This window comes from Camelus ferus, chromosome 14, assembly GCF_009834535.1.
Source record: "Camelus ferus isolate YT-003-E chromosome 14, BCGSAC_Cfer_1.0, whole genome shotgun sequence".
Classification (NCBI taxonomy): domain Eukaryota; kingdom Metazoa; phylum Chordata; class Mammalia; order Artiodactyla; family Camelidae; genus Camelus; species Camelus ferus.
Window position 1 is genome coordinate 22,287,661 of NC_045709.1, and position 26,633 is coordinate 22,314,293.

General features: G+C 51.5%; 1 protein-coding gene across 4 annotated transcripts in view; it reads left to right on the top strand.

Moving 5' to 3' along the window:
- MIPEP (mitochondrial intermediate peptidase) overlaps nucleotides 1-26,633 on the top strand; it is an 87,039-nt gene that overhangs the window by 1,946 nt on the left and 58,460 nt on the right. The window contains exons 2-12 of one of the 4 annotated variants that reach the window (XM_032496441.1): nucleotides 515-687; nucleotides 1,031-1,185; nucleotides 3,601-3,774; nucleotides 6,680-6,768; nucleotides 7,824-7,910; nucleotides 13,830-13,893; nucleotides 17,668-17,850; nucleotides 18,364-18,520; nucleotides 21,160-21,208; nucleotides 22,870-22,930; nucleotides 26,165-26,217. In XM_032496441.1, coding sequence (XP_032352332.1) covers nucleotides 1,057-1,185; nucleotides 3,601-3,774; nucleotides 6,680-6,768; nucleotides 7,824-7,910; nucleotides 13,830-13,893; nucleotides 17,668-17,850; nucleotides 18,364-18,520; nucleotides 21,160-21,208; nucleotides 22,870-22,930; nucleotides 26,165-26,217 — 1,046 coding nt within the window. In that variant the 5' untranslated portion in view covers nucleotides 515-687; nucleotides 1,031-1,056. Of the gene's footprint in view, nucleotides 1-418; nucleotides 688-1,030; nucleotides 1,186-1,427; nucleotides 1,697-3,600; nucleotides 3,775-6,679; nucleotides 6,769-7,823; nucleotides 7,911-13,829; nucleotides 13,894-17,667; nucleotides 17,851-18,363; nucleotides 18,521-21,159; nucleotides 21,209-22,869; nucleotides 22,931-26,164; nucleotides 26,218-26,633 lie in introns of those variants that run through there. The other 3 variants (XM_032496442.1, XM_032496443.1, XM_032496444.1) reach the window with 3 other exon arrangements.

The window sequence follows — 26,633 nt, forward strand, 5'->3', positions numbered from 1 at the left end:
GGTTGTCTGGCAATCGGGTCTGCAGCTTTAACTAGCCCGGCTCCGAGACACAAGACACCTGGTTAACTCAGCATTCATCATTCCTTCAGGGTGTTTATAGGCTTCAAGGTTGGCAGTAAAAATGATTAGGTACCTTTATGTAAAAACCATTTTGGGCTAAAGAGAGACTCTCAGATTTGAGACTCCTCTTAAAAAGTGTGACAAAAATCAGCATTTTTGTCAAGCAATATTAATTTCTTTACATGACACATCCAACATCTGTGTAAGGGCCTGTGGTACAAGCCTGCCAAGTAGGGTGGCCTCCCCCAGGACCAACCAGCTACAGACAATGTGGTGTCAATCACCAGGGAGTTAGGACTTTGGGGATTTTAAGTAATTTGAAATCTTTGATGAATAAAATCAGTAGAAAGTGAAATCACTTTGTAGAGAATTGTGTAGGTGCACCATGGGAATTACCTTAACTACGTTTTAATTATTTATCATTTTTATCACTTGGGCTCTTTCTCTCGACCAGGCTGAACTGAGAACACACTCCACTGAACACCCAACTGTTGTGGGGATGGACAGGGCAGGGTCAGAAGCCCGCACCACTTGGCCCTCGCTCCTGGCTCTCTGGGGAAGGCTCCCAGGGCTGCTCACTAACCGATGTCAACAGAAGTGGACTCCACCCCAGGCCCCAACATGCGGGTGAGATAAAAGGTTCTCTCGGGTGCTGGGCCTTGGCACAGGTCACACCCCGGGGTCCAGGGCACAGAAGCGTCCTTAGCACAGTCCTCACTGCCCCGGGTTTTCCGTGCTTACCGGCTGGGTGCCGGGGTGTCCGGTTCCCGCAAGAGGCCGAGGCGAGGCCGCAGCAGCAGGCTCCCTCCCGCTCCACCCCAGCCTCGGGCTGCCCTCCCGTAGGGTCATTCTCTAGGGCCGTCCCAGGTGATCCTTCGATCCGGGTGGACGTCGGGCGGACACCGGGAGGGCGCAGTCCGCACCCCTCCCCCCATGGCTTACTCTCCCCTCCTCTGCCCTCCCGCCCCAGGTTCCACCCCTCACCCCGTCGGTTTGATGGAATCCCCCCATCCCAGGAACTGCGTTGTCGATTATATCATCCATCACTACGCGTTTACAGTCAATGGATGCAGGTTCACCGACAGTTTTGGCCGCCAGGCTGGGACGTGCAGTCGCAGCGCACAGGTACCGCAAGCCCTGGGGCGGAGACCGACGGGGGTGGCGCGTCCGGGCCAGGTGTGCGAGGAAGCCGGGCGCCCGCCGCGCACGTGTTCCCGGAGGCTTAGGCCACGTGGGAGGGCGGGGCGACCCTGCGGTTCCTCCTCCAGGCCCCCGGGGGCGCTGCAAGCGGCGGCTCCGGAAGGCGGGGACGACGCTCTTGCCCCGGGGACGCCGACGAGCGCTCGCCCTGCGACCTCGACCTCTTCCCGGAAGCTCGAGGTCACGTGGCGCGAGGGCGGCTGCCGTGGAAACGCGGCGCGCGCTCTGGCGAGGCTGCGGGGCGGTTCGCGGGACTCGCGGCGCCGGGGCGCTGCTGCGGGGCGCGATGCTGTGCGCCCGACGGCTGGGGGGCCTCCGGGCCGGGCTCCGGGCCGGGCTCCGGGTTCGGCGGGTCAGCACCACTTGGTCCCCGGTGGGCGCCGCCTTCAATGTGCAGCCCCAGGGACGCCAGCTGGACCTGTTCGGCGAGCGCGGGGTGAGCGGCCCGCGGGGTCCTCGGGGTCTGGAGGGGCCGGACGGCGAGCCCGCCTCGCAGCGGACGGAGGTGTCTTCTGCCCCAGGGTGACCTTGCGGACCACTCCTCCGAGGGGCTGGTGCAGGGGGGGCGGGGCGGCCCCGGTGCGGGTCTGGCGGCCGCTTCAGCGAGAGCCCGGGATCCTGCGGGCCTGAGCGGCTCTCTCCCTGTCCCCACCCTTCCCCCTACTCCTCCCCCCCGCCCCCACTCCCACTCCCGCCGCGGTTCCTGCTCCCCCCGGCTCAGGTGAGGCGGGGGCCGCCCCGTGAGCTCACCTGCAGTAGCCAGTGTCTATTCGCTAGGACCCGCTCGTGTAATTAGTGTAATTACTCCTTCCGCTGATGCGCCGTCATTAATATTTGTCAAAGCTTTGGACTTTTTCTTTTCTTAAAACACAAAACTCGTGGAGAGTCGTGTCCCCTAAGGCCTCTCACGCGGACTTTTCCCGCAGGAAGTCACCGAATTGTGTTCCTAGTTATTCGGGGTTCCCACGCCCCGCTCTGTGGCCGGCATTCGGCGGGCACTCGTTCTTTATGCAGTGAGGGAATTAAGGGTGAAAGGAGGGCAGGCTGGAGAGGGACTTAGCTGATGCCTGTTTACTTTGCATTTGTGCATTTGCCCGCTTCACGTTGTTACTTTTGTTTTTGTTTTTTCCCCCCGTTGTTTCTACTACTGCCTTTCTTGTAAAGATGAGTCTGGGATGTGGTTACAGTGAGCCTGAATGTGAGTTTTTCTTATTTAACCCCCAAATTTCTTTGTTTTTAAGTTATTTTTGAATGAAGTCTGCTACACCAACTTCTATAGGGGTAAACAAAGTTGGTACTGACATAATCGGCGTGAGAAAGCACTCCCTGTAGGTCCTGAGCAGAACCATGTGAGGGGCAAGCTCCGATGTGGGTGGAGGAAATGTAACTAATTTAGCTTTATTAATTTTCTTTTATACGTCATGGTTTTAGGTCCTGGTATTAGACTTTAAAATATGTGAATGGGGTTTTAATAAAAAAAATGACGAAGGTTTATATAATTTTTTAAAGCAATACCGTAACTGGTAGGCTGAGATTTAGAATTCCCAAGAGTAGCCTGGGGAGGTATGCTGAGAAGTGAAAATAAATAATCTGTACTTGAATCAAATCCATGTAAAGATCAAATTATTTTTGGTTCTGCTTCTGCTCTGCCCCCAGCTGTCTTTATTTTCTCCAGCTTGTTAGTGTATTTGGAAGGAGGTTAACGACCCCTCATCCCTTCTTGCAGGGACAGCGGGCGCTGGCAACCCTCAGAAACCTTACCTCTTGGTGTTTCCCACATTTGATGTGTTACCTTTGCAGATGTTTAATCTACAAAGCTACACACGTCTGGCCCGTTAATCTGTTTCATTCGTGCGTTCCTGCATGTGGCGGGCCCTGAGTTGGGCAGCTGGCTAAGATGGCAAAGAGCAGCACTCCTGCCTCTAGGCCTAGGAGGAGGGAGAACTTGACCAGGGTCACACAGCTAATAGTGATTACAGCTGACATCTATTAAGTGCTTTCTGTGTACCAGCCACTGGTAAAATGTTGAGTTTTAAATGTGTATTGTCTCATTTAATCATGGCCACAGTTCTGTGGTAGTGACCACTGGATTTTGAACTGTATCGTTCTTCTTTTGTTTTTATAAAATAATTAAAAACTGAGAAGTTGTATTCTAAGAACATTCGTTTTAGTCTGCGTCTGGGATGTGGGGGATATGGAAGTGCTGTCTGTGAGCACAGGTACCATGATGCCGTGAAGCAGCAACGAAAGCCAAGACTTTGTTTATGAGAACAGTGTTTATATTTAATACCCGTAAAGCAAGGTTTTAGTTATACAGGGGGAATATTCTCTGTATTTCAGGGCCTCTTTGGAGTTCCTGAGCTCAGTGCCCCAGAAGGATTTCGTATCGCCCAGGAGACGGCCTTGAGAAAGGCGGACGAGCTGGTGGAGCGGGTGTGCTCCATGCCGCCTGGGCCCCAGACGGTGGCCATCTTCGACGAGCTGTCCGACTCCTTGTGCAGGGTGGCCGACCTGGTGAGTCCTGGCCCGAGCCGCCAGTGCCTCTCTCTCTCAAGCTGTCACAGTTTAAGCTGAGTGTTTAGGTTTAACTTGAGAGTGTAAGGTTAGAACGTCTGAACTACTTGAGAGCTGTTAGGTGTGATCCGTTACAGTGAAGTGCGCTGTTGAAGGGGAAGAACGTGCAGGAAAAGGTGAACGTTAGAACTGGTGCTTGAATGTGTATATTTAGTGAAAGACACATGTCGTGCGTGATGAAAGAACGATTACGCGTGTGGCAAAGGTTCTTCACAGGACAAAAGTTCTTTTATGAAAACTACCAGGAGTATAATAGAACATTTGTCTATACATTTACAAAAAAATTAATTAAAAAAAACTAGTTCTTGTAAACTTTTTCAGGAATGTCTTCTCTAATTAAAACCAAGGTTTTGACATCGACCAGATTCTATCAAAGCCTTCTTTTCCCCACATTTTGAAGTTGGAGGGGAGTGTGTGCAAGTCTCCTGGCCAGCTGAGGTGGAGGCCTGGTTCCTCCCGCCCAGGATGGCCGCGTCTCTGTCATCCTGTCAAGAGCGAGGGTCGTGGTGCACGTGTCCTAAATCGTGGTCCCTCCTGAGCCTGTCTGCGTGGTATTGGACCTTCCAAAGCTTCTTCCCGCCCTTTCTCCGTGGAGCCCCACCCGGCGCCCCGCAGGGAGTGAGTGCACAAGGGAGACGGACCCCGGCTCTGCCCTCACGGGGCAGGTGTTCCGCTGTGAACTGTTCTCCAGTTCTTACCGGGCGCAGGTCCTGGGGAGAGCTTTACCTGCTTTGACTGATTTAGCCTTCTCGGCACATCCTCACTTCCAGATGAGGAAAGAAAGCCACTGAGGGGTTAAGTGAGGCCCAGGGTCACCTGGCTGGAGCGGCGGAGCTGGGCTCTGGGTCTTCCCTGCTCGTCTCCAGCCTCCCAGGCCGGCGGCAGCGACTTCGGCCAGGGGAGCCTTACCTGGAGGGGTGGAAGTATTTATTTTTAAAATGATCATGCAGTAGCGTGGACTTCTTAGGGGATGGGACAGTTCTGTGAATTTCGACTCCCAGACACGCCACTACCACAGTCAGGAGGCTTGACTATCACCCCAGTGATGTCAGACCCACCTCCCCCCCCCCCCAGAGACCGCCCACCTGTTCTCCACCCCTCAGGTGGTTTGTCTTTTCTAGAATGTCAGGTAAATGGAATCACAGTTACCTTTTGAGGTTGATTTTTTTTTTTTTTCACCCAGCATAACATTTCCCCTTTTTCCTTTTTCAGAACATCTCCTTCCTCCTGGCACCTGCGTCAGCAGCAGCCCCTCAGTGTTAGCACAGTCCCTGCTGGCAGCTCCCCGGTGTTGAGGAAATGGACGAAGTGCCTGTGTTAGGGGTTTTCCCGGGAGTGGAGTAAGATGTTACAGGCTCCTTCTGGCCAGTTCTGGGTTTCACTGGGTTTGGGTTCTGACCCTCCAGTGTGTGCACAGCAGGCGTACGTCTGGATTTGGGGTTTGGGAGACCTCCTGCCAGAAACGAGGTCTTGACCCTCCTCTGCCTGGTTGTGTTGCTGAAGTCTGGATGGAAGGTGTTGATCAGCAGGCTTCGCTTACGTGCGATCAGGTGTTGGCTTTTGTGGCCCCAAATCCCAGACTTACTGCTGATTTGTTGCCTTAGCTTCCATCTCCATTAACCAGTGCTCTCAGATTTGCCCCACATTTTTACTTTCGCTTTTCACTGAAGGATTTTAACTCCTGCTCCATAGCTTGTCCTATTTTTGAAGTTTTAAAAAATATTCATGAAGTTTGATAATATTAAAAAAATGACATGATTTATACATGTCAATTGTTAGGTGAAAAAGTTCAAAGAATCTTTTTGAATTTTTAAGACTTTACCACTAGTGAGATCAGTAGTGTTATAAGGCAGTGGTTTTATAACCTACGTTCCCCACCAAATGGTTTTTTGTTTTCTTTTTCTTAGTATAGTTGCTGTGTAACAGTATTTTCCTCAGCACCACCACAAGTGAGTTTGAAGATGTGTGCTAGTGTTTTGAGTTTTAATATTGATTGTAAATTCGGCAACATGTAGGTCAGTGATTTATACTCTGTTGTGATTTTTACATAGCTCGCTTCTCAGGTGCTTCAGTGCTGATGTTATCCTACTGTTTAACAAGTGTTGTATCAGACTATGGATTCAAATGGTTTTACATCAAAAACTGTTTGATAATAAAATCAGGAAGTTTGATCTTGTGGTGATTTTATTTTGTGTAACAGTCACACGTCTTCACGAGAGAGAAGATGGGTAGTGCTTTGTCGTTTCCCTACATTGCCCTTTTGCCTTGTGATGCAGTTAACGTGGAGACTAAAGTCTGATTTTATGTAGTTTCATTAAAAAAGATTCTAAGGTGAATTCTCAGGTCAGTGTAGCAGCCCTAGTCCCGTGCCGGGGAGGCACCCGCGGGCCCCCTGCTTGCTTCACGGTGGTGGAGAGAATGTGCCTTGTCTTCTGCACCAAGGCTGGGGTGCAGCCCACTCGCCTTGGAACTGCACCAGGTGTCAATTTAAGAAGGAAGAGCCTCCCTGAGTTCCCTGAGCCAGGTTAGTGTGAGGACCATGGTGCAAAGACTCAGATGAAAAGTTCTAGATTATCTGAAACAGGAGTCTGCTTTTCTGAACGATAGAAGTAGGAAGAATTCGCCTGATGTTCACATTTGAGGGAGAGAGACTTCCCACAGCAAAGCTGGTAGGAGTATTTCCTTTGCAGGGAGGAGCAGAAATCATGACGTTCAGGAAAGTGTCAGTAACGCAGACGCTGGGGTCCAGCCAGACGTCCCGTTTAAAATCATAGGTTTGCATTTCCGTCCTCAGATCCCAGGGGGGACACGCCATCACATTCCCTTCTGGTTTTGTCTCCCCCAGGCTGACTTTGTGAAGCTCGCTCACCCCGAGGCTGCCTTCCGAGAGGCAGCTGACGAGGCCTGCCGGAGCATCGGCACCGCGGTGGAGAGGTACATGCGCTCCCTTCCCCCGACGGGGTCCCGGCCTTGTCGGAGGAGAGGCCTGGGCGGGGACACCAGCGGTGACACCTGGCCCTGGGGCGACCTGAGGAGGTGGATGTCCTTGCTGACTTTCTCCCAGTTCCTGGGGCTGAGGCTGGCCTGCCCTTCTGCTGAGCGTTTCTCAGCCGGTGGGGCCGCCTCGTGCCTCTTGTGTTCGGGGTGGCCCGTGAGAACTGTGGCAGCAGAAACCCATGGATTTTTTGACTGTGAACTGACTGGGCAACCTGACCATCCCAGAGTCCCTGAGTGGGAACTGACAGGTGGCTCTGGGAACATGGGCCTTAACTGGGGATCCCCGGGCCAGGAGCCGGTTGCTCCTAGAGCAGCCGCCAGGGCTTGTTGGTTTCTGGGGCGGAGGACTCGGGACCCGATGGTAGTCCTCCAGGTGGGTTGAGAGTGCTGCTCAGGCAGGGGCCTGGGTGGGCTGGCGCAGCCGCTGGGGGTGTGGGCCGTGCCTGGCATCTCATTTAACCCTTGGGGTGGCCAAGGCTCTCACCGGCTGGGACAGCTTGTCCCAGGTCACACAGTAGCTGTGGGGCTCATGTTGCAGCGGGTGTGTGACTCGGAAGCCTAACCTCAATCTGTCCCCATGGTGTGGACCTGCCTCTTACCCAGGTGAGCAAAGGCCCCTGGCCCTGGGGGCTCAGGGCAGGATGTCAGGTGTGTGTTCCTCCTCCCTCCCATCTCCTCTCCTTTTCTAGAAAAACAAATGGTTCTGGATGGAGGTGGGACCCCACCCTGTCTGCTCCTGTGGCCCCAGCTATTGACTGTGGCTTTACATTTGTCCTTTGACCTTCCAGGGTTACTACCCTGCTTCATACTGACCCACTGCCTGCCCTGTACTAACTGTTGAGGTGTTCATGGTCCAGAGGAAGAAACAAGACAAAAAGCAGCCCAGACCTCTGGGCATGTGTGCTGGAACTTGATTACATTCTATTGATGTAAAGAAAGAAAAGAAGGTGTTAGAAAATCTTTTAATTTTTCTTTGTTTCTAATTTTTCCAGGTTGAACACAAATGTGGAGTTATATCAAAGTTTGCAAAAATTACTAGCTGATAAAAAACTTGTGGATTCTCTTGATCCAGAAACCAGGTACTCCTTCCCTTGCATTCATTGTGATTGTGACTGTGAAGGTGAGACTGGTGTCCCCACGCTCACAGCCCCTCTGTCTGGACTGTTTCTCCCCAGGTGACAGGCCCTGCACCCTCCTTAGGACTCACTCTACGGTGTGTCCTCCCACGTTCCGCCTGTCCCACTCCATCCTCCTCCCTGCTTTGCTCTTGGTCCCGACCACTCCCATATCGCCCCATTTGCTCATGTGTTGCGTCATCATCCCTCTCCCCCTGGGCCGGAGGCTCCTTTAGGGCAGGGGCCTGGCCCGATCGCTCACTGCCGCATCCTTGGTGCCTCCAGCCGCTGCGGCCACAGCAGGAGCCTCACCTGTGAGCGAGTCCTACTGACGGTTGGGAGTTGCGGTTAGCTGCGTTCTTGAAGTTCTGTGGGTGACACACCAGAAGGCGCGAGCCAGTTGGTTTTATTCACTGGTGGACGTCAAGAGCCTTGAATGATGTGCTTCGGTTCCTTAGATTCCAGTTATTGATCTGAATTGAAAAGACCTAATTTCTAGGTCGGTTCACAGATACATTTGCTGTGGCGCTTTGGGGATTATGTTTCTTTGCTCAGGTTTACTTATGAACTGTGGTGGGGTCTGTCTTTCCTCACCTGCGTGTCATCTGTGTCACAGCACAGAGACTGGCATTTTTCTTACCTGCTTGTGCTTTCCTCAGTCCCCACTTACTTGGTCCCGCCTCCTCTCCGGTCTGTCTCCGTGTGTGGCTTGTGTTCCCCAGGGATCAGCTGATGACAGTCTTGCGTTAACCTGGGTGTGAGAGGCGGGAGGGGCTGCTCTCCCCTGCCTGCAGGGGTGCTCGCCGCTCCCGCTTCACGTCACTGATCTGGCGCTCGGGCCGCGCTGGAGCTCGCTGCGCCGTCAGTGATGTGTCTGTCGGACAGTTACGTTGCCTGCCGTAGCAGGGTGAGTGAAGGCTGAGCCCCTGCCGACTGCCCGGCGTGTGCTCGGCTGGTGTGGTGCCGCGTGGCCACAGCTTCCTTGTGGCCTGACTTCACTGATTCGCTTTCCTGCACGTACTGTATGAAAACTGAGGTGCGCTAGCAGACTGGGAGCAAAGGACTCGTGCTGACAGGACACGGACCATGTTTCTAGACGCTGCTAAGATGCCAGTAGGAGCTTTAAAATAACGAAGTGATACATACATTAAAAACGGGTTGGGTAGAAGATGGATATTCCAGAAAGGAAAGGTGACTGGTGAGCGGGGGAGTCCGAAGTGATGCGTGAACTCTGGCACTGGGACGCCGCCAGCAGTGTCGTCTGGCTCCCAGAGCGCCTGCGTGTGGTGAAGTGGCGGCTGCTGCCAAGCTGCGGGCCATCCGTCCTGGCAGTAACGCAGAGAGGGAGCCGTGGCACGTGTTCTCAGGTGCGCTCCCTGAAGCCCTAGTTCTAGGAGGTATGCAGACGTCTTCCCAGAAGGGCCCCGCTGGTCAGAAAGTTTGGAAATCAGACACAGTAACACAGCATTTTCCCCTGTTGGAGAGTTTCAGTATGTGAGAGGCTCCAAGGAGCCCAGCCGTAAAGAAATCTGTTTGAGTTGGGGTTTTCCGGAACCAGCAAGGGCTTTCTTGTATGCAAGGAATTTAACAAGCACACTGTCCAGAAAGTACAGTGGAGGGGAGAGCCCAGTCCCAGGAGCAGCAAAAGCTGAAATCCACGTGAGGGCGAACGCCGGAGGGCAGAGCACAGACCCTCCACGCGCGCACACCCGCACACGCACGCACGGCCCTGGGAAGCGTGTAAGGGCATATTCAAATGGGAAGCAAGCTGTGTCTAGGCAGCAAGAGGAACCTGACTGCTCTGTGCGGCTGTGGGAGTCGGGCGCTGTGTGAGTTGTGCGGCTGTGTGAGGTGGACGCTGTGTGAGTCGAGGGCTTGTGAGTCGGGCGCTGTGCAGCCCACAGCTGAAGAAAATCTTTGTTGTTGTTGTCGCTTAAGACAGTTTGAAGCCGTAGGTGATAAATATGCCAGGCTAGGCGGGGGAAATCTGGTAGAGGGAAGTGCTGGAGGACTTGTTCCAGGTAGTAAGACACACTATGAAGATGCTGTGTTTAAAAGAGCGTTTTATACTTATGTTGGAAAAGTCAATTAAGTCAACGAGAGAATAGAGAAATTTCAGTCACAGACACATGAATGCATGACTGAATTTGGGATGTGTTTCTCATCAGGAGGGAAAGACTTGGTTTTCAGTAGATGATGTCAGGCCAGTGGATAACTATTTTGGGAAAAAAGTTAATTATTTTGATTTAAGTATTTTTTAAAAAGAAACCATGAAAGTGCTGATAATTTTGAAATGTGGAAGGTCTTTCTTCACATGATACCAAAATCAGACCTTGAGAGAAAGATTGATTTGGTTATAAAAAAAAAATCGCAGACTTTGATCTGACAAAGCCCTTCCCCATTCAGAGTCGGAATACACAGCAGGACGGATGTCACTCACGTGGCAAAGGGTTGACACAGTTAACTGTGTTGAGAGGCCTTACAAATCACCGAAAAAGAAAAAAGCGAATCTGTCTCATAGGAAAACAGGCAAGGGATCCTTTTCCTAAAACTCATTTCACAGAATAAAGAACAGCATCAGATGCTGTTAGAGGAACAAGTGCCATGCGTGTGACACTGGTGGTAAGTGTGACGTCGTGGCCGGAGGCCTGGCCCCCAGAAGTGGACCCGCGATTGGATGCTGGTTCTCTAGCTCTCCGGGCCTCAGGTGTCCCCCCCGTGAGAGGCGAGTAAAAGCACGTCCTGGGGCGACCATGAGGCTTACGTGGAAGGACCCGTGTGCCGTGCCCTCTGGGCACCTGGCTTGAGGCAGCCGTGCGGTGGGGGCCCTCCGGCTGGCGGGGCTGAGGGTGAGGGGAGCGCCGCGGTGCTGGCGCTGACGCATCTCAGAGGACAGCAGGTGGCAGCTCGATGTGCAGACTTTCTGATCAGCTTAGTTTCTTGGACTTTACCCTGAGGAGGTAAAGAGGTGATGTCCTGTGACTCGAGGGAGTGGGGAAATGAAAACACTTCTAGTCCGTGTGACAAGACAATGTAAACATTCAAAAGCTGCATTTTTAGAGAATGTTTAAAGATAGGGACATTCGATGTTCATGATACAGTTTTACAAGAAAAAGCAAGGCACCAAAGTCTGTGGCTGGTCCCAGCTGGTGTAGGCAGGGGTGTGACAGCTGAGTGGGTTGGATGGGAGCCGGGGGGCTGTGGTGTCAGCCACTGGGCCGGGGTCGTCACCAGACCAGACATGCTGCCTCGGGCTATGCTGCTCAGGACAGGGGTCCTATTGGGAGTCCCCCGCCCACCTGGGACAGCCCCCCGGGACAGGGGTGTTCCAGGGTCAGGGAGTCAGATCAGCGCACCTAACGTTCACGTGGACTCGGCACGTGTTCTCCGGTACCTACTTTGTGCTGGGCACTGAGCCGCCTTCTCCAGGCTCGCCTGATTTAATCAAACATGCTCCTCACTGCCTTAAGAAAGAACGGAAGACGTATACTGGAAGGAAATACAAGGATTTTAATAGTGGTTGTTTTGGGGATTAGTGATTTTAAGTTTTTCATACACGTTTACGGTAAAGCTGTTATGCAGTAAGGCTGTATTATGTAATACGATAAACTTGTGTTGCCTAATAAATTCTCACCCCCAATTTATCACCCCCTACTATCTTTCTTTTTTCTTGTTGAAACGACAGAAAATACCTTTGCTACGAGAGAGTGGTGTGACTTTGAGGTTGACTGTGGAGGAAGGGGGATCAGGGCGAGGTAGACGCCGTTCTGGGCCTGAGTGAAGCACCTTACGTTATTTAAGAAAGACCATAAATGACTAAGTTATTAATGTGGTCTGTCGAACTTTAATTCCGTTCATGCAATATATTGGCACCCGATAACCTGGAAAATAAATACATCCATTATGAAAAGTCAAGGAAAGCCAGGAGAACAGATAAAATATTTGGATAACTTAATTCCAGCAAAAAGTAGTTTTAAAAAAAAAAAAGTTCTTGACAGAAAGAAGTGCTACACTTGAAACTGGCTCCAAGCACGCAGCAGGATCAAAAAGAAAGAAAACAGTCCTCATTAGCCAGGAGACTCAGCGTCCGGCCCAGCATCAAAGGACTTCATGTTCTAAGTAGCTGCCACCAGTTGGAGGTAAAACTGAATGCCTCATGCCGAAAGCCTTTGAAAACCTGTCCAAGGATAAACTGCTTTATGTTTTTAATTACGGGGACTTGGATGGAGTTGAAATGAGTAATTATCACGGCGGCGTTTACAGGTCTGTACTCTGAATACAGGAGCGCGCTCTGCGGGGCGAGCGGCCACTCCTGGTTGTGCTCTGCAGCACCGACATGGCGGCCCTGAGCCCTGGTGGAAGCTTCTGCTTCTTTGCCTCCTGCCCTTCGGCTTCCGGAGACCCGGCCCAGGGACGGTCTCCTGCCACGCGGCTGGGCATCGTCCGGCCTCAGCACAACCTCAGAAAAATCCCGTATTCACCCCACAAGTATGTTTTCAAGAATTAAACGAATGTTGTTGGAGCTCATAGCAGAGCCCCTGATTAAAAACCGTGGATTTCTACAAAGCACGTTACTTCTCTTTTAGTAAAACCGACGTCCTCGCTGTGAGGTGGCCCCCCGCCGCCTTGACGCTGACTGGCTGAGCGTGTTTATGAGTGCTGCAGATCGCTGTCTCCTGGGCACCAGCGTCCCTCGCTTCCTTTGAAGAGCCGTGTGTCCCAGCCCACACCATTGTGGCACAACATGGGAGTGTCTTGTTTCCAGTGCACACGTTTTTTTTCATTTATGAATTTGGTGTTTTGAATTTCCTGGTCCCTTGTGGGAAAGTAAATGATACTAAAACAGCTTAGAATTAGAAAGGAAAAGATGAACTTCCAAGTATAAAATAACCACAGGGGAAATCTGATGAGCAGTCGCCCTTCGCTTTGGATGTGACCCAGGGTGCTCTCTGTTCTGTTAAGGCTTTTTATTCTTGCTGATACTTGACGTTCAGGTGAAGCCGTTACACGTTAGGAAGATTAGGGCGTGTTGTAAAGTTTGAAGATACGTTTTATGATCAGTAAAAACTGGAGGTGTGCAAAACATGCTTGTACTAATTCCTGAAACAGTGAGAAATCTTCCCTCACAAGGGGTGAGGACGGTGGGCTGAAGCAGAGGAAGAGCCTACACTCGAATGTGATGCAGGAGAAGGTGAGGTTTACACGCTGCTGACGTGTCCGAGGGCACCGCTGATGCTGCCCGCCAGCTCCCTCAGCATGGTTTGTACCCGTTACGAAACTTGTCATTTCTTTTACCGTGCCTTCATGCATTCAGAGAGAATGTGTCCCGGGCTGGGACCAAGCCTTACGGGACGTGTGTATGAGTCTCCACCCGCGAGCAGCTGGGAGTGTAGTTCTGTTGAATGACACAGGCTAATTGTGAACCGTGTGTGCACGCTCACCATGTCACAGTGAGGTGGCATGTGTGTCTGTTGAGTACTTACTGGTGTGCTGCGTGTGTTATACAGCAGATATTTTTGAAGGAAGACAGCTAGATGGCTGAAAAGATGTCCGTTTCCTCTAGAAGGAGGCAGCCGGACATTTGGCCCTATTGGAGTAACTGTCATTCACTTGGCTCAGGTTTGGGCTTGCACAGTTAGCGCAGTGTACGTGGCGCCAGCTCGTCTGTAGGAGAACGTAAAAGCCCATCAGCCAGCGGGCCGTCTGGCCTGGCTTCTAAGATGTTAAGCTCCTGGTTTCAAACAAATCTTGTGTGCCCGCGTGCGCATGTGTGGAGACATCTGCGTTTTTGGTAGTAAGTTGAAAAGATGGATTTATTTTGCAAAAAACTGGTTTTTGTTAATAATTATTACCTGTTGTAACCTGGGCTCATTTTGTTTATAGGCGAGTGGCTGAACTGTTTATGTTTGATTTTGAAATCAGTGGGATCCATCTAGACAAAGAAAAGGTAACTCTTTCCTCTGTTTTTTGGCTCCTATTTTACTGATATTAAGTTGGTATCTTGTTGCTATGGTTACGCTTCTTGTGTGTGGCTTGGATTTCCATATTACAAAAATGCATAGGTTGTTCATGCAATGAAATTCTTCTGTAGGTTGTATTGGAACATAAAGCTCCCTGGAAGCTGGCCTGTCACCCACAGTAATTCAGAATTAGAAGATGACTTGCTACACGTGGGACATCTCAGGTGTCAGGGAGTTGGGGTGAGACGGGCAGTGGCAGGAAGGCAGTGAGTGAATGAGGAGGGTGACCCCATCGAAGGTTAGGTCTGAGGCAGGTGTGCAGGGAGGACATGAGGACTCACGTGCATGTGATTATCCGCGCAATACCTGTCCTCAGCAGATCCCCACGGCTTTGCTCCAGAAGCAGCAAGCCTGGGTTGTGTGATGTTTAAGCTGGGGTGGGAGGGGCCTTCTGATCTGTCCAGGCCCCTCATTTTACAGAAGTGGACACAGGACAGAGTGGTTTGTGTTCAGGTTCCCGTCCTTAGTTCCCAGGACCTCTCACCCTGGCCACTGCTCTTTCTAGAACCCAACATCCCAAGTGCTCAGTCTTTTCTGCATGAGGCCTGGGGTTGAAAGAACAGGGTGGCTCAACCAGCCCTGGAGGGCCTGCCTGCTGCACAGCGTCTCCCTCACCTGCCTGCACCCAGACTGTTCCAGCAGTGCTGTCTGTCTCTTTTAGATACATCTGTGTCTCTTAATAGAGTACAAAGCCGCTCACCTGTCAGTAGAGGTTGCTTTATCAGAGCATCTTAGGCATTAGAGGGCGGGTCTTGGGGATACGTGTCATACATAGACACCATCATTTCGATTGGAGCTGAATTTGAGCAATGCTGGGTTCGCTCTCACATCCATGTCCTTACGTGGCCTTACGGGCTCAGCGCATGACTCCTGGCCTGACAGAGCAGTCCCCGAGGCCTGTGGGGTCGACCACAAACTCACATCGCCTGAGATGGACACATCTGCCCCTTTGCAAAGCAGTTTGTGATTAATGCCTCTGCGCCAGTCACGCCGCCATTCTCTGAGACACGCAGATGAAGCTTTGGAGCCAGTTTGCGTTTTTTCTCTTCCCGGAGCTCTTATGTCTCAGCGACCAAGCCCGTGGAGTGTTTCTGTGGAGCTGCTTGCTTCTGTGCATCCCCGGAGAGACGCATCTTGGTCCTCATCACCAGACGCCTGGGCCCCCAGAAGCCCTCGTCTTCCTGACGCTCGATGTAACCAACAGCGATTGAGCATTTGCTGTTTCAGTCATATGTTTCTCATCAGGTGCTTCCTCATAACAGCCTCGAGGCTGGTACTGTTGCTCCTGTCTCCCGGGTGAAGGCGCTGGAGGCCATACGTGTGACCCAAGGCCACAGAGCTTGTAGGAGGAGGTGGCCTTTCCGGAGCCTGCCCGGTGGCCCTGCCTGCAGGCCTCCGGGTGGTCCGTCTAACCTGCCTGGGAGCACTGGAGTCACTTCCTCAAAGCCTTGATTTCGTTGTCACTCTACTGCCTGGAACCGCCAGTGACTTCCCACTGCCTATTGAAAGGGTGTAAGTGGCGGCTCATAAGTAAATAGGGTCCTCGAGGCCCTGCTTTCCCAGTGACTCCTGACCCCCTGCCCCTGTCCCCCACCCTGTGTCCCCTCGCCCTCTGCTCACCCAGCTTCCCTGAAGTCCCCACTGAGGCTTTGCCTCAGGCCAAGGTGTCTGAGGAGCTTTTGTCACCCCTTCTGTCCCCCATCGTGGTGGAATTGTGTATTCGTCTGAACTCACATCCATTTGTTTCACGTGTGCAGCATTTGTCTGTGTGTGAGTTGTCATTGCTGTGTTGCGTGTCGCAGTCCTCGGCCTCGCGGGTCAGGGAGTGGGTCCTTTCTCAGCGCGTCCTGTGTTGGGCGGAGTGGGCATGCGCGATCGTGCTAACACTGCTGGTCGTCAGGCTGGGCTCCTTCGGGGGGAGGTTGCCAGTGAGAGTCCTGGGCATAAGTGTTGTATGTGATCTCCGTGGAAGATGTTTTGGCAGCTTTATTCAAGTGTAACATGTGCGAGGTCAGGGTCAGCCTCCCCCGGCCCAGACCGCTGCTTTCGCCTAACGCGTGTCCTCCCAGGGCAGCTGCCCGGCCCAGCAGAGCAGCGCCCGCGAACCCACCCACGCTGAGGGCGAGAGCAGGCTAAGCCTCGTCCTCCCACGTCCGTGGTCGGCGGTGCCTCCTCGGATGGGGTGGAAAGAAGACATGTTACGTGTAGAAAAAGAGCTCAAAATAAACCTACAGTGTAACCTACAAGTCATCGAGGCCTGCTGTCTTCCTCTATTCTTTCCAGATTATTTCTTACTTAATTTTTAAGGTCTCATGAATATAATTGAAACATTTAAAGGGAGTGTGTTCCTTAGCAATCATTTAATAAACACAACAATTTCATAGCCTTCTTAGAGCACCACACATTGAAGTATCTCAGTGATGAAATTGTATGCGTTAGCAGACTGTTGGTGAAGTCAGAAAATAAACAGTTTGTGTTTTTCCAGGGATTGTAACGGGTGACAAATTCTTTGGAATAACTTTATCATGCTTTTTATTTCAGTAAGTAAAGGCTTTGAGGAAAATTTTGGGAACTATCGTGCAATTTCTGGATACCTTTCATTTTTTTGGTTATTCCACTGGTCACCAGCAGGTGGCGACAAATGGCCACCTCAGAAACAACGGGCAGAGAGAAGTCTGGACATAAAGACCTTGGCATGTCCTGAAACTTACTTTTCCCACGATGTTTGAATTTTACATGTTGAAAATGCTTTTGGTTATTAATATATATACTTTTTCCAGTTTATTATCAAGGGCACATCTGCATCATTCATAGTTATCTTTTTTAAAAAAATGAGTGCTGTGGAGTAATTTTTCAGGGTCATAGTGTAGTTTAGAATCTGTTAATGGCTACTGACCCCCTTCTTGGAAAGGTTTGTGTATGATTCCACTGTGAGCCCAAGTCCAGATGCCCCTCCAGTTTTCCTGGAACAGGTGACTGAAAACTCTGACTGGTAACTGGTTACCATTGTGGACGGCAGATTTAAGTTTCATCCCAAACACTTGTGGTGCCCCTCTGACAGCACAGGGTTTCTCAGGACCTTGTGTCCGAAAACTGAAGATAAACCCACTCTGGGCTGACGGCCCCTCTCGAATCGTCGACAGTGCCTGAGTCCCCTCCTCCTGTAGCCCCTCCGGTACGTTCCCGGCAGAGCTTTGAGATGCCCCTTCTCTGCACTTCAGGGAAGAGCTGCAGGAAGACCCTTCCTCTGCCCTCGTATTGAACCTTTTAAGACTGAGTATGTTTTCTAATCAGCCCTTCAAATACTTAATGTTTTCTGTCTAAAAATACTTTCAGGTGTTGTTATCAAATAGATTCAACTAGCCCACGACGTCTGGTTCACTTAGGTTTCCCAGTGGGGTTAATCTCACAGATTATAGAACTCAAACTAGAACTCTAGCAGTTACGTAAATCTTAAAGCTTACAGACATTGTAAAACCAAAAGGGTAACTTTTTGGCCAGTTATCAAAAGCAGAGTTAACATTTGCTGTGTGTCACCCCCATTACACACTTCAGACACCATATATTCAGTGTGCGTTGTATCCCTGAGTGTATTTACTGTCTTACTAATTTACGATTTAACTGTGTCTGCTGACTTGCTGCCTTCAGAGCTGCCTCTTCAGTTAGGTGTAAAACGTTAACTTTACTGCCCCCGTGTGCAGCGTAAGAGAGCGGTGGACTTGAACGTGAAAATCTTGGACCTGAGCAGCACGTTTCTCATGGGAACCAACTTTCCCAACAAGATTGAGAAGCGGCTCTTGCCGGAACACGTTCGGCAGCACTTTGAGCCGGCCGGGGACCACGTCGTGGTGGACAGTCTGCACGCGGAGGCGCCGGATGACTTGGTGCGTGTGCCCCGTGCCCCGTTGCTGCTGCCGTGACCCCAGATCCGGGGTCACAGTCACGCCTTCAAAATACGTTCGTGCTGCTTTACGCTAGGAATTTAACTGAGGCTCGTTAATTCCCTAAATGCTTTGAAGAACAAAAGCAGTTTAATCACTCCGGTCTCATGAAGGGCTCTTCCTTTCCGGGGGCTGATGAGCAGAGGGACCATCGCCAGTCCCGACTGCTCAGGGCTCCGATGCAGGTGTCTTCCCCCAGGGACGGTGCTTTGTGGCACGTGCACTGGGTCGTTGTGTCCTCCCCCCCCCCCCCGGCTCCCAGCAGAGACCCTGGTCGAGTGTGATGGTGTCTCCTGCACTAGCTGGTGAATCCAAAGGCTTCATTCGTCTTGTGGAAACTGTTACGTTTAAGCATCGCTCACCCGCAGAACGGAGTGGTGGGGGGCTGCCTCTGTTTTTTACCACGTAGGACTTTGTTTTGTGGTGAGTGTGTTTCACCATTTACTCTTCAAACAGGTGCGAGAAGCTGCTTATAAGGTTTTTCTGTATCCCGATGCTGGTCAGCTGCAGTGTCTAGAGGAACTGCTCAGCAGCAGAGATCTTCTGGCCCAGTTAGTGGGGTACCCTACCTACGCCCACAGAGCCCTCCAGGGAGCGATAGCCGGAAACCCAGGTGAGCCTGTTGATCCAGCTTCTGAGGACAAAACAGGGTTTTTATGGGGCTGAACTCCTGCTTTTAAGTAGCTGTGAATTTGTGTTCTCTGTTTCATGTCCTTAGAGACCGTTGATGGAGGTTGTCTGTGTCATTATTAGACACGACTTTTAAATGGAGCTAATAATTTGGAATATGTCCTGTCCAACCAATGTATTTTGTCGGCATGTTGAGAGCAGGTCATACTTAAAAGTTTCACTGATGCTAATTTCAATTATTTTCGTTTTAACCAAACTGGTCTCTGTGCTCAGTCTAACCAGATGGATTAGGTTTAGCGTGAGACAGGACAGGCACGCTGTCTTTCTGCTCAAGTCGAGGCTGAGTGCAGGCCAGGTCACATAAAACCACGGAGTCCCCACCTGCACTGAGAGAAGAGGGCTGCCTGGGGAGGTTGGTGCCGGGTCCCCACCTGCGCTGAGAGAGGAGGGCTGCCTGGCAAGGTTGGTGCCAGGCGGGAGCGTCTCCCCTGGGGCTTTGATGAGCTTGCCGTGTGCTCTGTGGGGTTCTTTACAGTTTATGATGTGAGAGAAAATGGCATAACTGTGTGCAATATGTTGATTACATTTCAGTTAGTTTAGATACTGGGTCTGGGGTCGGGTGGTCGTGATGGTGGAGCTGTTGAGAGTCCGGGTATATTCTAGGGGTTCGATTCACACGACTTTGTGATAGGTTGAGAGGAAGGAAGACCTGGCAGGGGCCAACCCGGATTCTGGTCATGCATCTGGAGGGGCCGTAGCATCATGAGAGGGAGTTTGTGAGCGAGAGGGAGCTCTGCAGGGGAGGGTCATTTCCGTGGGCCTGTCCCGTGTGTGTCCCTCCCTCAGTTACCCTTTCTTCCTCTGCTATGTTCATAGCTTCTCCGAGGTTTCGTTGGGTCCACCCTGCCTTGTCTCTCTTTTGTGGGCAGCCCTGTCCCTTGGCCTGGTGGGGCCCGCTGTGCAGCCCTGGGCGTGTCCCACGCACTCCGTGGCCCCTCCTGTTCCCTGCATGTCTGCCTGTGACAGTCCTGTCCAGTGTTCTAGTGCTCAGCTCAAAACCTGCCTGTTAAACGTTTTCACATCCCTTAGACTCCCCTGTCCCTGAACCCTTAGGATGCTTGCAATTTGTTTTGGGTGGTTCATCTCTGAACAGTTATAATGTCACCTGAGTGCTTTTCCATAGTCACTCTTGTCACCCCAGTGTTACGATCAAGTGGCATTATTTTACACAACAGCTAATGACGGTGTGACGCCAGCTCTGGGCCGTTGTTTCATTTAATTCCTCTGCAGCCGTGTGAGGTAGACAGTCGTACCCATTTCACAGATGGGGAACCCACGGTGAGGTTAAACTGCTAAGACTTGGCTGAGCTGAAGCCCAAACCCCAGCTCTATATCCATGGTCTCCGACAGGCCACCCGGGACCACAGCCCTGTCTTTTCTGTCACCCACCTTGTCCACGTCCGTCCAGTGAGTCGGCGGGAACGGGCCACATGCCAGGTGTTACCAGGGCTGGGGGTAAATCCCTGCATGACGGGCGGGGATCCCTGCTCGTGTGTGGCGTGTACCCCTGTGAGGGAGACAGACAAGAACCAAAAGCAGGTAAAGCGTATGTGCATCCGTGATCAGCACAGGTTAAGGGGAAGAGGACTGGGTGGGGCAGGAGCGGTAGGGAGGCGACCTGCCATCTAACAGGGTGCCCGGGGCGGTTGCCCGGGTCGCAGGCCCCAGGCCTGGTGGGTGCTGTCAGAGGCAGGAAACCCCCAGCTTCGCTCCTGGTTTAGGTCAGCCTCCCTTTTGCCCCAGCGTTTTATTTTACTCAAAAAGAGATAATTTGAAGAGAGCAAGAAACTTAAAACCATTTAGAAGATCATCTGGAAAATAGAAAAACAGTGTTTGTGGCTCCCTCTGAAATACATATGAAAGCTCTATCCGCGTAAATCAGTGGCAAAAGGTGCTAAATTCAAAAATACACATGAAAAATGTCCTCTCACGGGAAATGATGGTGATTCCACTACATGGCCTTTATGGGTTTGTACAGTGTAATGACTTATGGCTGGAGTATTTTAAGTAGTAAAAAGGTTATAACAGCTTAAATTTTTAATGTTCTAATTTCGCTGTATTTTCTTTAGATATTGGTCCTGAATAGATCATTCTGGTGTTGGGTGTAAAAATAAAAATAGTTGCTCCCCCCAAACATCGATTTTTAAAATCTGGTCCTTAAAACTGTACTGATTTTTATGAACACATCAGTGTCTTGCTATCACTTGAAAACTCACAAGAATTTAGACACATCTAAGAAACGTTTTTTTTCCCTTTCGTGTATGAATACATAGAAACAGATGGAAACTTTGCATTCTTTTCTCTCGCTCCCCATTAACTCTTTATTTGGGGATACAGCATAAGACTTCGGATTATCACCAGGTCAGTTTAACTTGTTTTCCTCATGAAGAGTTGGCACCGTCTGGAAGTGCCTAGTGTATGCCAGCAGCCCCGCTTCCTCCGAGGTTCCCCGCCTTGAGGGCGTGCAGTGCGTGGACTCTGTGAGCAGCATGGTAATTTTAACAGGTATGTTCGTTTTATTTTACGTAATTAAAGGTGTTTTCTTTTGGATTTTCGTTTTAGAGACCGTCATGCAGTTCCTCGAGAAACTATCTGACAAACTTTCTGAAAGGTTAGTTTTTACTCCACTCCTCAGCATGTGTGTGATTTAGGTTTTGTTTTTAAAGACTTGATTTATTAAAAAATTAGGACGTGGCCTCTTAAGAATATAAGCGTTGGAATATTGAGTTGGATCTGTGGGCTCAGCCAACAGGAGTTTAAGTTAACTGTGAGATGTACTTTGAAAGCACAAAGGTGTCTTAAGGTGACGACCTTGGACAGCTAGGCCGTCCCCTCTGGTTAACCAGGCCGTTGTTTCAGGAATGTGTCATTGATGTGTAATTTTTAAAAATGCCCAAGCCTTTCTGAGACTGTATGTTTTGGCTTGTACAGTCCATTCTGTAACAAGCTCACAGGGTAGCCTTTCTCTTCTTTTGGTCTAAATACGGGTGGCTCACGGGCGTGTCAAGAGACCTGTGTTTCCATTTTGTGCGTTTTAAGAGGGCTCTGCCTCAGCGTTGCAATCCAGGCTGACGTGCTCTCCTGTCCTTGGTGGGACCCGCCCGCCTTCTCCCGCTGCGCCGGCCCTCTGGTCGCGGCCCTCGTCCTCCGTGGCATCTTGTAGGGTGCGGCTGAGGCCCGTCCCCAGGAGCCTTCGGACGCTGGGGGCTCCGGGAGGAGGGGCGTCACGGTTCGTAGGAGATGGCTGATGCCCTTTCTCCCAAAGCTGTCTCACTCAGTTGCTGTTTGCACCAACACAGTCAATTTTAGCTCAAATTTCCATTTTCTGTTATAAACATGTGCCTTAGAACCCAGTGCTCTCCAATTTGGGCTGTATTTGTCAATTCTAAAATGGTCTAATCCAGTGAACTGTTGTGGCTTTGATACAATGAAGTAGTGTTAACTACGCAGTTATTTAAGAATTTATTCTACTTTGCTTTGCTGGTAAGTGTTACTGTTTTTCACTTGTATGTAGCTATAGATTATATTTTGGGCAAATATAGCTCCATAGTTTTTATTAAAAAAATTTTAATTGAAGTACAGCTGGTTTACAATGGCGTGTTAATTCAGGTGCACAGCATCGTGATTCAGTTATACATGTATGTGTGTATGTTCCTTTTCATGTTCTTTTCCATTGTAGGCCATTACAAGGTATTGAATATAGTTCCCTGTGCTGTACAGTAGGCCCTGGCTATTTATATATCTTCATAATTTCACAGTGGTTTATAGCAGTTAATTCTAACAGAAACTTCATATTCTACAAATATTGAGTGCATGTGTGATTGTTGCTCAGCTAGTCGGGCAGTGCAGCTGGTAGGGGAGGGATTATGAATGGCAATCTTAAGTATAATCCACATTAATATTCTTTTATAGAAAGTAACTTGTTAGCCTTTTACTTTTTTAAGGTGTCACAAAAAGCAGTGATTGAAAGTTTGCTGATGAGACTTTGCGTGTTTCTATAACGGTGCTCACTTTTCCAGGCTTTAGTGCTTTGAAGGCACATACCTGCCAGGGAGCTTTTTAAGGTGGAAATTGAAGTAATTTCACCGACGTGCATGTCACCGTCTTGTCCAACACACGTGAAATCTGGATTCACACTGGTTCACGATGTCCACGTGACAAATTTCTTCCAATCTTACCATGAATGTTGAATGTAACATAAGCAAACTAGTTCTTCTATAATGGAAGGATGAAAGTTTTGTCCTAACCATCCACAATGAACCTGTTTTACAGAACTACAAAAGAGTTTGAGATGATGCGAGGGATGAAAATGAAACTAAATCCTCAGAATTCCGTAAGTGACCTTGTTGGAATGTTTTCATTGTAACAGAAGCAGCCTGTCAGCTGAGGTCTGTCTGCCGACCCTAGAGCTGACTTGCTGAAGGTGCGCTCAGCCTTGTTCCGGGTCCTTGAATTTGAAGAACACAGTACTGAAGTGCTTGATCACATGTCTGGGCCTGACGTTCCAGGAAGGCCGGGGTTCCTGTTGGTCAGCTGACATTACACACCGTCCCCCGCACGAGGCGTGTGGGGGTCTGCGTGTGTGGGGCTGCCTCCATCCCGCGGCAGCCGGCGTCTCTGGAGCAGCTGTCGGGGCTCCGTGCAGGGTGCCGGCCGGTGGCGGCCCCGTGTCAGTGCTGCCCTTGCTCAGTTACGTAGATCAAAGTGTACCCCCTCCCCCTGAAAGCCCTGGAGTGTGGTTTTCTGTCTTCAGGTCAAATGATGACATGATCTTACAGTCAGACCACGTGTCCCTGTGGCCAGAGTGGGCCCTGAAGAGGGACGGGATCCCAGGTGTTAGGACCCTGGTTCTTACTTGGCTCGAGGTGCTTGGGGTCACCCGGGTCCTGCGCCATCCTTCTGGGGGTGGTCCTGGGGGGATTCTTGGGTGGGAGCTTCCTGTCACAGCCAGTCTTAGAGACTTAGAAACTGCTCAGTAGCCTCCCAGATACAACCACTGCGAGGCAGACTCGTGCTGCCAGATTCACCAGTTGCTAGAGTAGCGTGTCGGTTGTTGCTTTGTGGTGGGAGCTGCGTCTAGCACAGGAGCCAGGCTTTGTCCTCTGCACGCTTCAGCCGGGTAGGTGGGTCCACTTAGAAACTAGATCATAGATCAGAATTGAGTTTGGTGAGGGCGGAAGCAGGAAAAGTGTGTTGCCAAAAGCTAATTCGTTAAAAGCTGATATGACCAGAAACTGTCCTCCCCAGACACTTGTGTTTGGTTACTGATTGTGGCTGTTCTGCAGATGCTAGGGGTGCCCAGTCTTCTCATGAAGCCCTGTTTTGGTGAAGGGGCCGCCGTTCACCCTGCTGCCCTAGCCAGACCCGGGACCAGCAGTTCGCAAAATGTGGTCCCCCGGGCAGGAGAGCAGCAGCTCCTGGGACTTGTTAGGAGGGTGAACTTGCGAGCCCTACGCGGGCCCCCCTGTGTCATGAGCCCCACCGACTGTGCTTCAAGGAGTCCTGCGGGTGTTTCACTCCCGGCCTGCTCCGCCCCCTCACCATAGCTCTGGGCCGGGTCATTGTCCCTTCTCGCCTGGATGTGGCTGCACCTGGTGAACTGGCCTCCTGGCCCGCGGTTGTGGCCACGGATTCAGGCAGCACGGCCGCGTGCCCAGCCCCGTGTTAGACGTGGACCAGGCCCCCAGCACATAGGGCTTGTCCTGAAGCGCAGATCTGATCTTACTCTGTGTGGAATTTTCATGCACTCCCTGTAATTCTCACAGCACCTTTGAGTCTCAGCTTTCCCACCCGCACGTCCTCCTCCAGCCTCGTCCTCTGCCGCCCGGGAGCAGGTGGGTGTCTTCCCTGCTGAGGCGGCGTGGTGCTCGTGTGCTCTCGTCACTTGCCTTGCGCTTTGCTTTCCCTGCTTTTGTTTTTAACTGTACCGGCTATTTCTGGGCCAGCAGACGCTGTGCACCTGGGTCATGGGCTCCCGGTCTTCCAGCCTCAGCACCGGCTTTGTCTCCTGCAGGCACTTCCTGCTCTCCCCACAAGATGTGGGCCTTCTTTTGGGCTCTGTCACACGGCAGAGTGTCCTAGATGTGACGCGTGGCTCTCCAGTCGGCTGGACCCTCGTCAGCTCCTGGGGCCGGGTCATGTCCTGTCCCTGCTTCATCAGAGCCCGCACCGTGTTGGGCCGTAGCAGAGAGTAGGCGGTCACGTGTGTGCCGGGAAGTGAGCACGCAGGGGTGTGGTCCGGGGGCCAGGCCTGCCCTCCGGGCGCTCAGGGGGAGAAAGTAAACCTCCACGTCTCCCGTGGGTCACGTTCTGTGAGGAAAGCATGGTCCCAGCGCGCGAGGAAGAGCGCCTTGTCGTTGGAGGGGATGATGCCTCAGCTGAGATTTTCAAGGGCAGCGACCGTAAGCTGTTCTCAGCACTGGGCGTTCTGTTCGGCAGTGCAGATGTGTTAGGCAGCCCTGTCTGGGAGATGCTTTTGATTCGTTCGCCAAGTAAGTCTTGAGGGTGTTCTGTGTACTGGGCAGATTTCTGGGTGCCTGGAAATAGTAGGAAAAGTGCCAACAAACCCCTGCCCTCGTGAAGCTTACGTTCTAGGGGAAGAAAAGAGATCGTAAACAGGAGAAAAATCACTGTGTGCTGGTCCTGTGGGGGTGGGGCTGTGGGTGAGGTGCTGCTGGGAGAAGTGGATGAAGGCTGCTGTTTTCTGTGGCCTGGGCAGTGAAGACCTCTCCAGGAAGGTGGCCCTTGAGCAGACATGGAAAAAGGAGGGAGCTCGCCAGGCAACGGCTCGGGAAGAGCCCTCCAGGCAGGGAGAAGGGCCTGGGTGTGATGGAGGAGTGGGCCGGGGGCTCCCGGGTGGCTGTGGGGAGGAGGGAAACGGGGAAGCATTGGAGCCGAAACAGCATGTCCCCATCATTACAGCTGAGGGACTGGAAGCCTGGTCCCAGGCTGTCTGCCTCACCTGCACTCTGTCACCTGGACAGCCTGCAGGGGGTGAGCCCTGCAGGTGTTCAGACATCTTCCCTGTCACTGTCTGTCCCAGGTGTCGAAAATGAGTGTTACGAGACTTCTTTATGACATATTTTCTTTGCCAAGATTAGAGTTAATTCTGCCTTAGTTACATGCTAAATTGTTGCTTTTACTTGGGGATCCACCCTAAGCTTCCTGCTTAGATTTAGAAAGAGCCCTAATCTTCCCTTGGTTCCCTGACCTTCCCTGCAGCACGTCTGATGGGCTGATGCGTGGCTTGCATTTTGGGAGAATGCATTTTGGGAGAAACTTCAGTGTGGCTGATGTGGTCTGTTAGCGCGGACTTGCACTAGCTTACATTCAGGTTGACTCTTGCCCACCTTTTCCCCAGGTTCTGGGACTATGCCTTGTTTATACTTCTCCGCTCACTGATCACAGGGAAGTCGAAAGAAAGGCACCTGTTTCCTGCCACGTCCTAAGTTTTTATAGAACTTCTCTGATACAGTAACAGGTCTCGCTTTTTGTAAGCCAGCTAGATGACTGAGAAGACGTGTAAACTAGGCAGCAGCTTTCCTAATGCTGAATTTCTCCATTGCAGGAGTTAATGCCGTGGGACCCCCCCTACTACAGTGGTGTGATCCGCGCAGAGAGGTACGTTTCTGAGAGCTGCTCGCCTGAGAGGAGGAGGAAACGAGTGTCTCTTGAGCCTCTCTCTCCTCGTTCGGGCGCCCACGTCACAAGCCCGTGTCCACCTGCTCAGCCCCGTGTGGGTGTGGCCGGCACCTGCCCGCGGGTCACTTGGTCCGGGCAGGAGGCTGTGCTCACGGGCCGGGTCAGCCTTGTTCTGGGGGTCCTGTCCTTCTGTGGTTTGGGCTCATGTCTCCCTGAAATCTTGGACCCCGCCCCTTCCTGTGTGTGGTGTCCAGGTCCTCCTCATCTGAGCACGTGGGGCTGGGACTTGGCTGGAACCGGTGGTGGCCAGTTTCTGGCCTGAGGGGCTGGGGGGCTCAGCGCACGTTTGCCGAACCACTGCCAGCAGCAGAGGCGGACTCGGCGCGGCGCTCGTC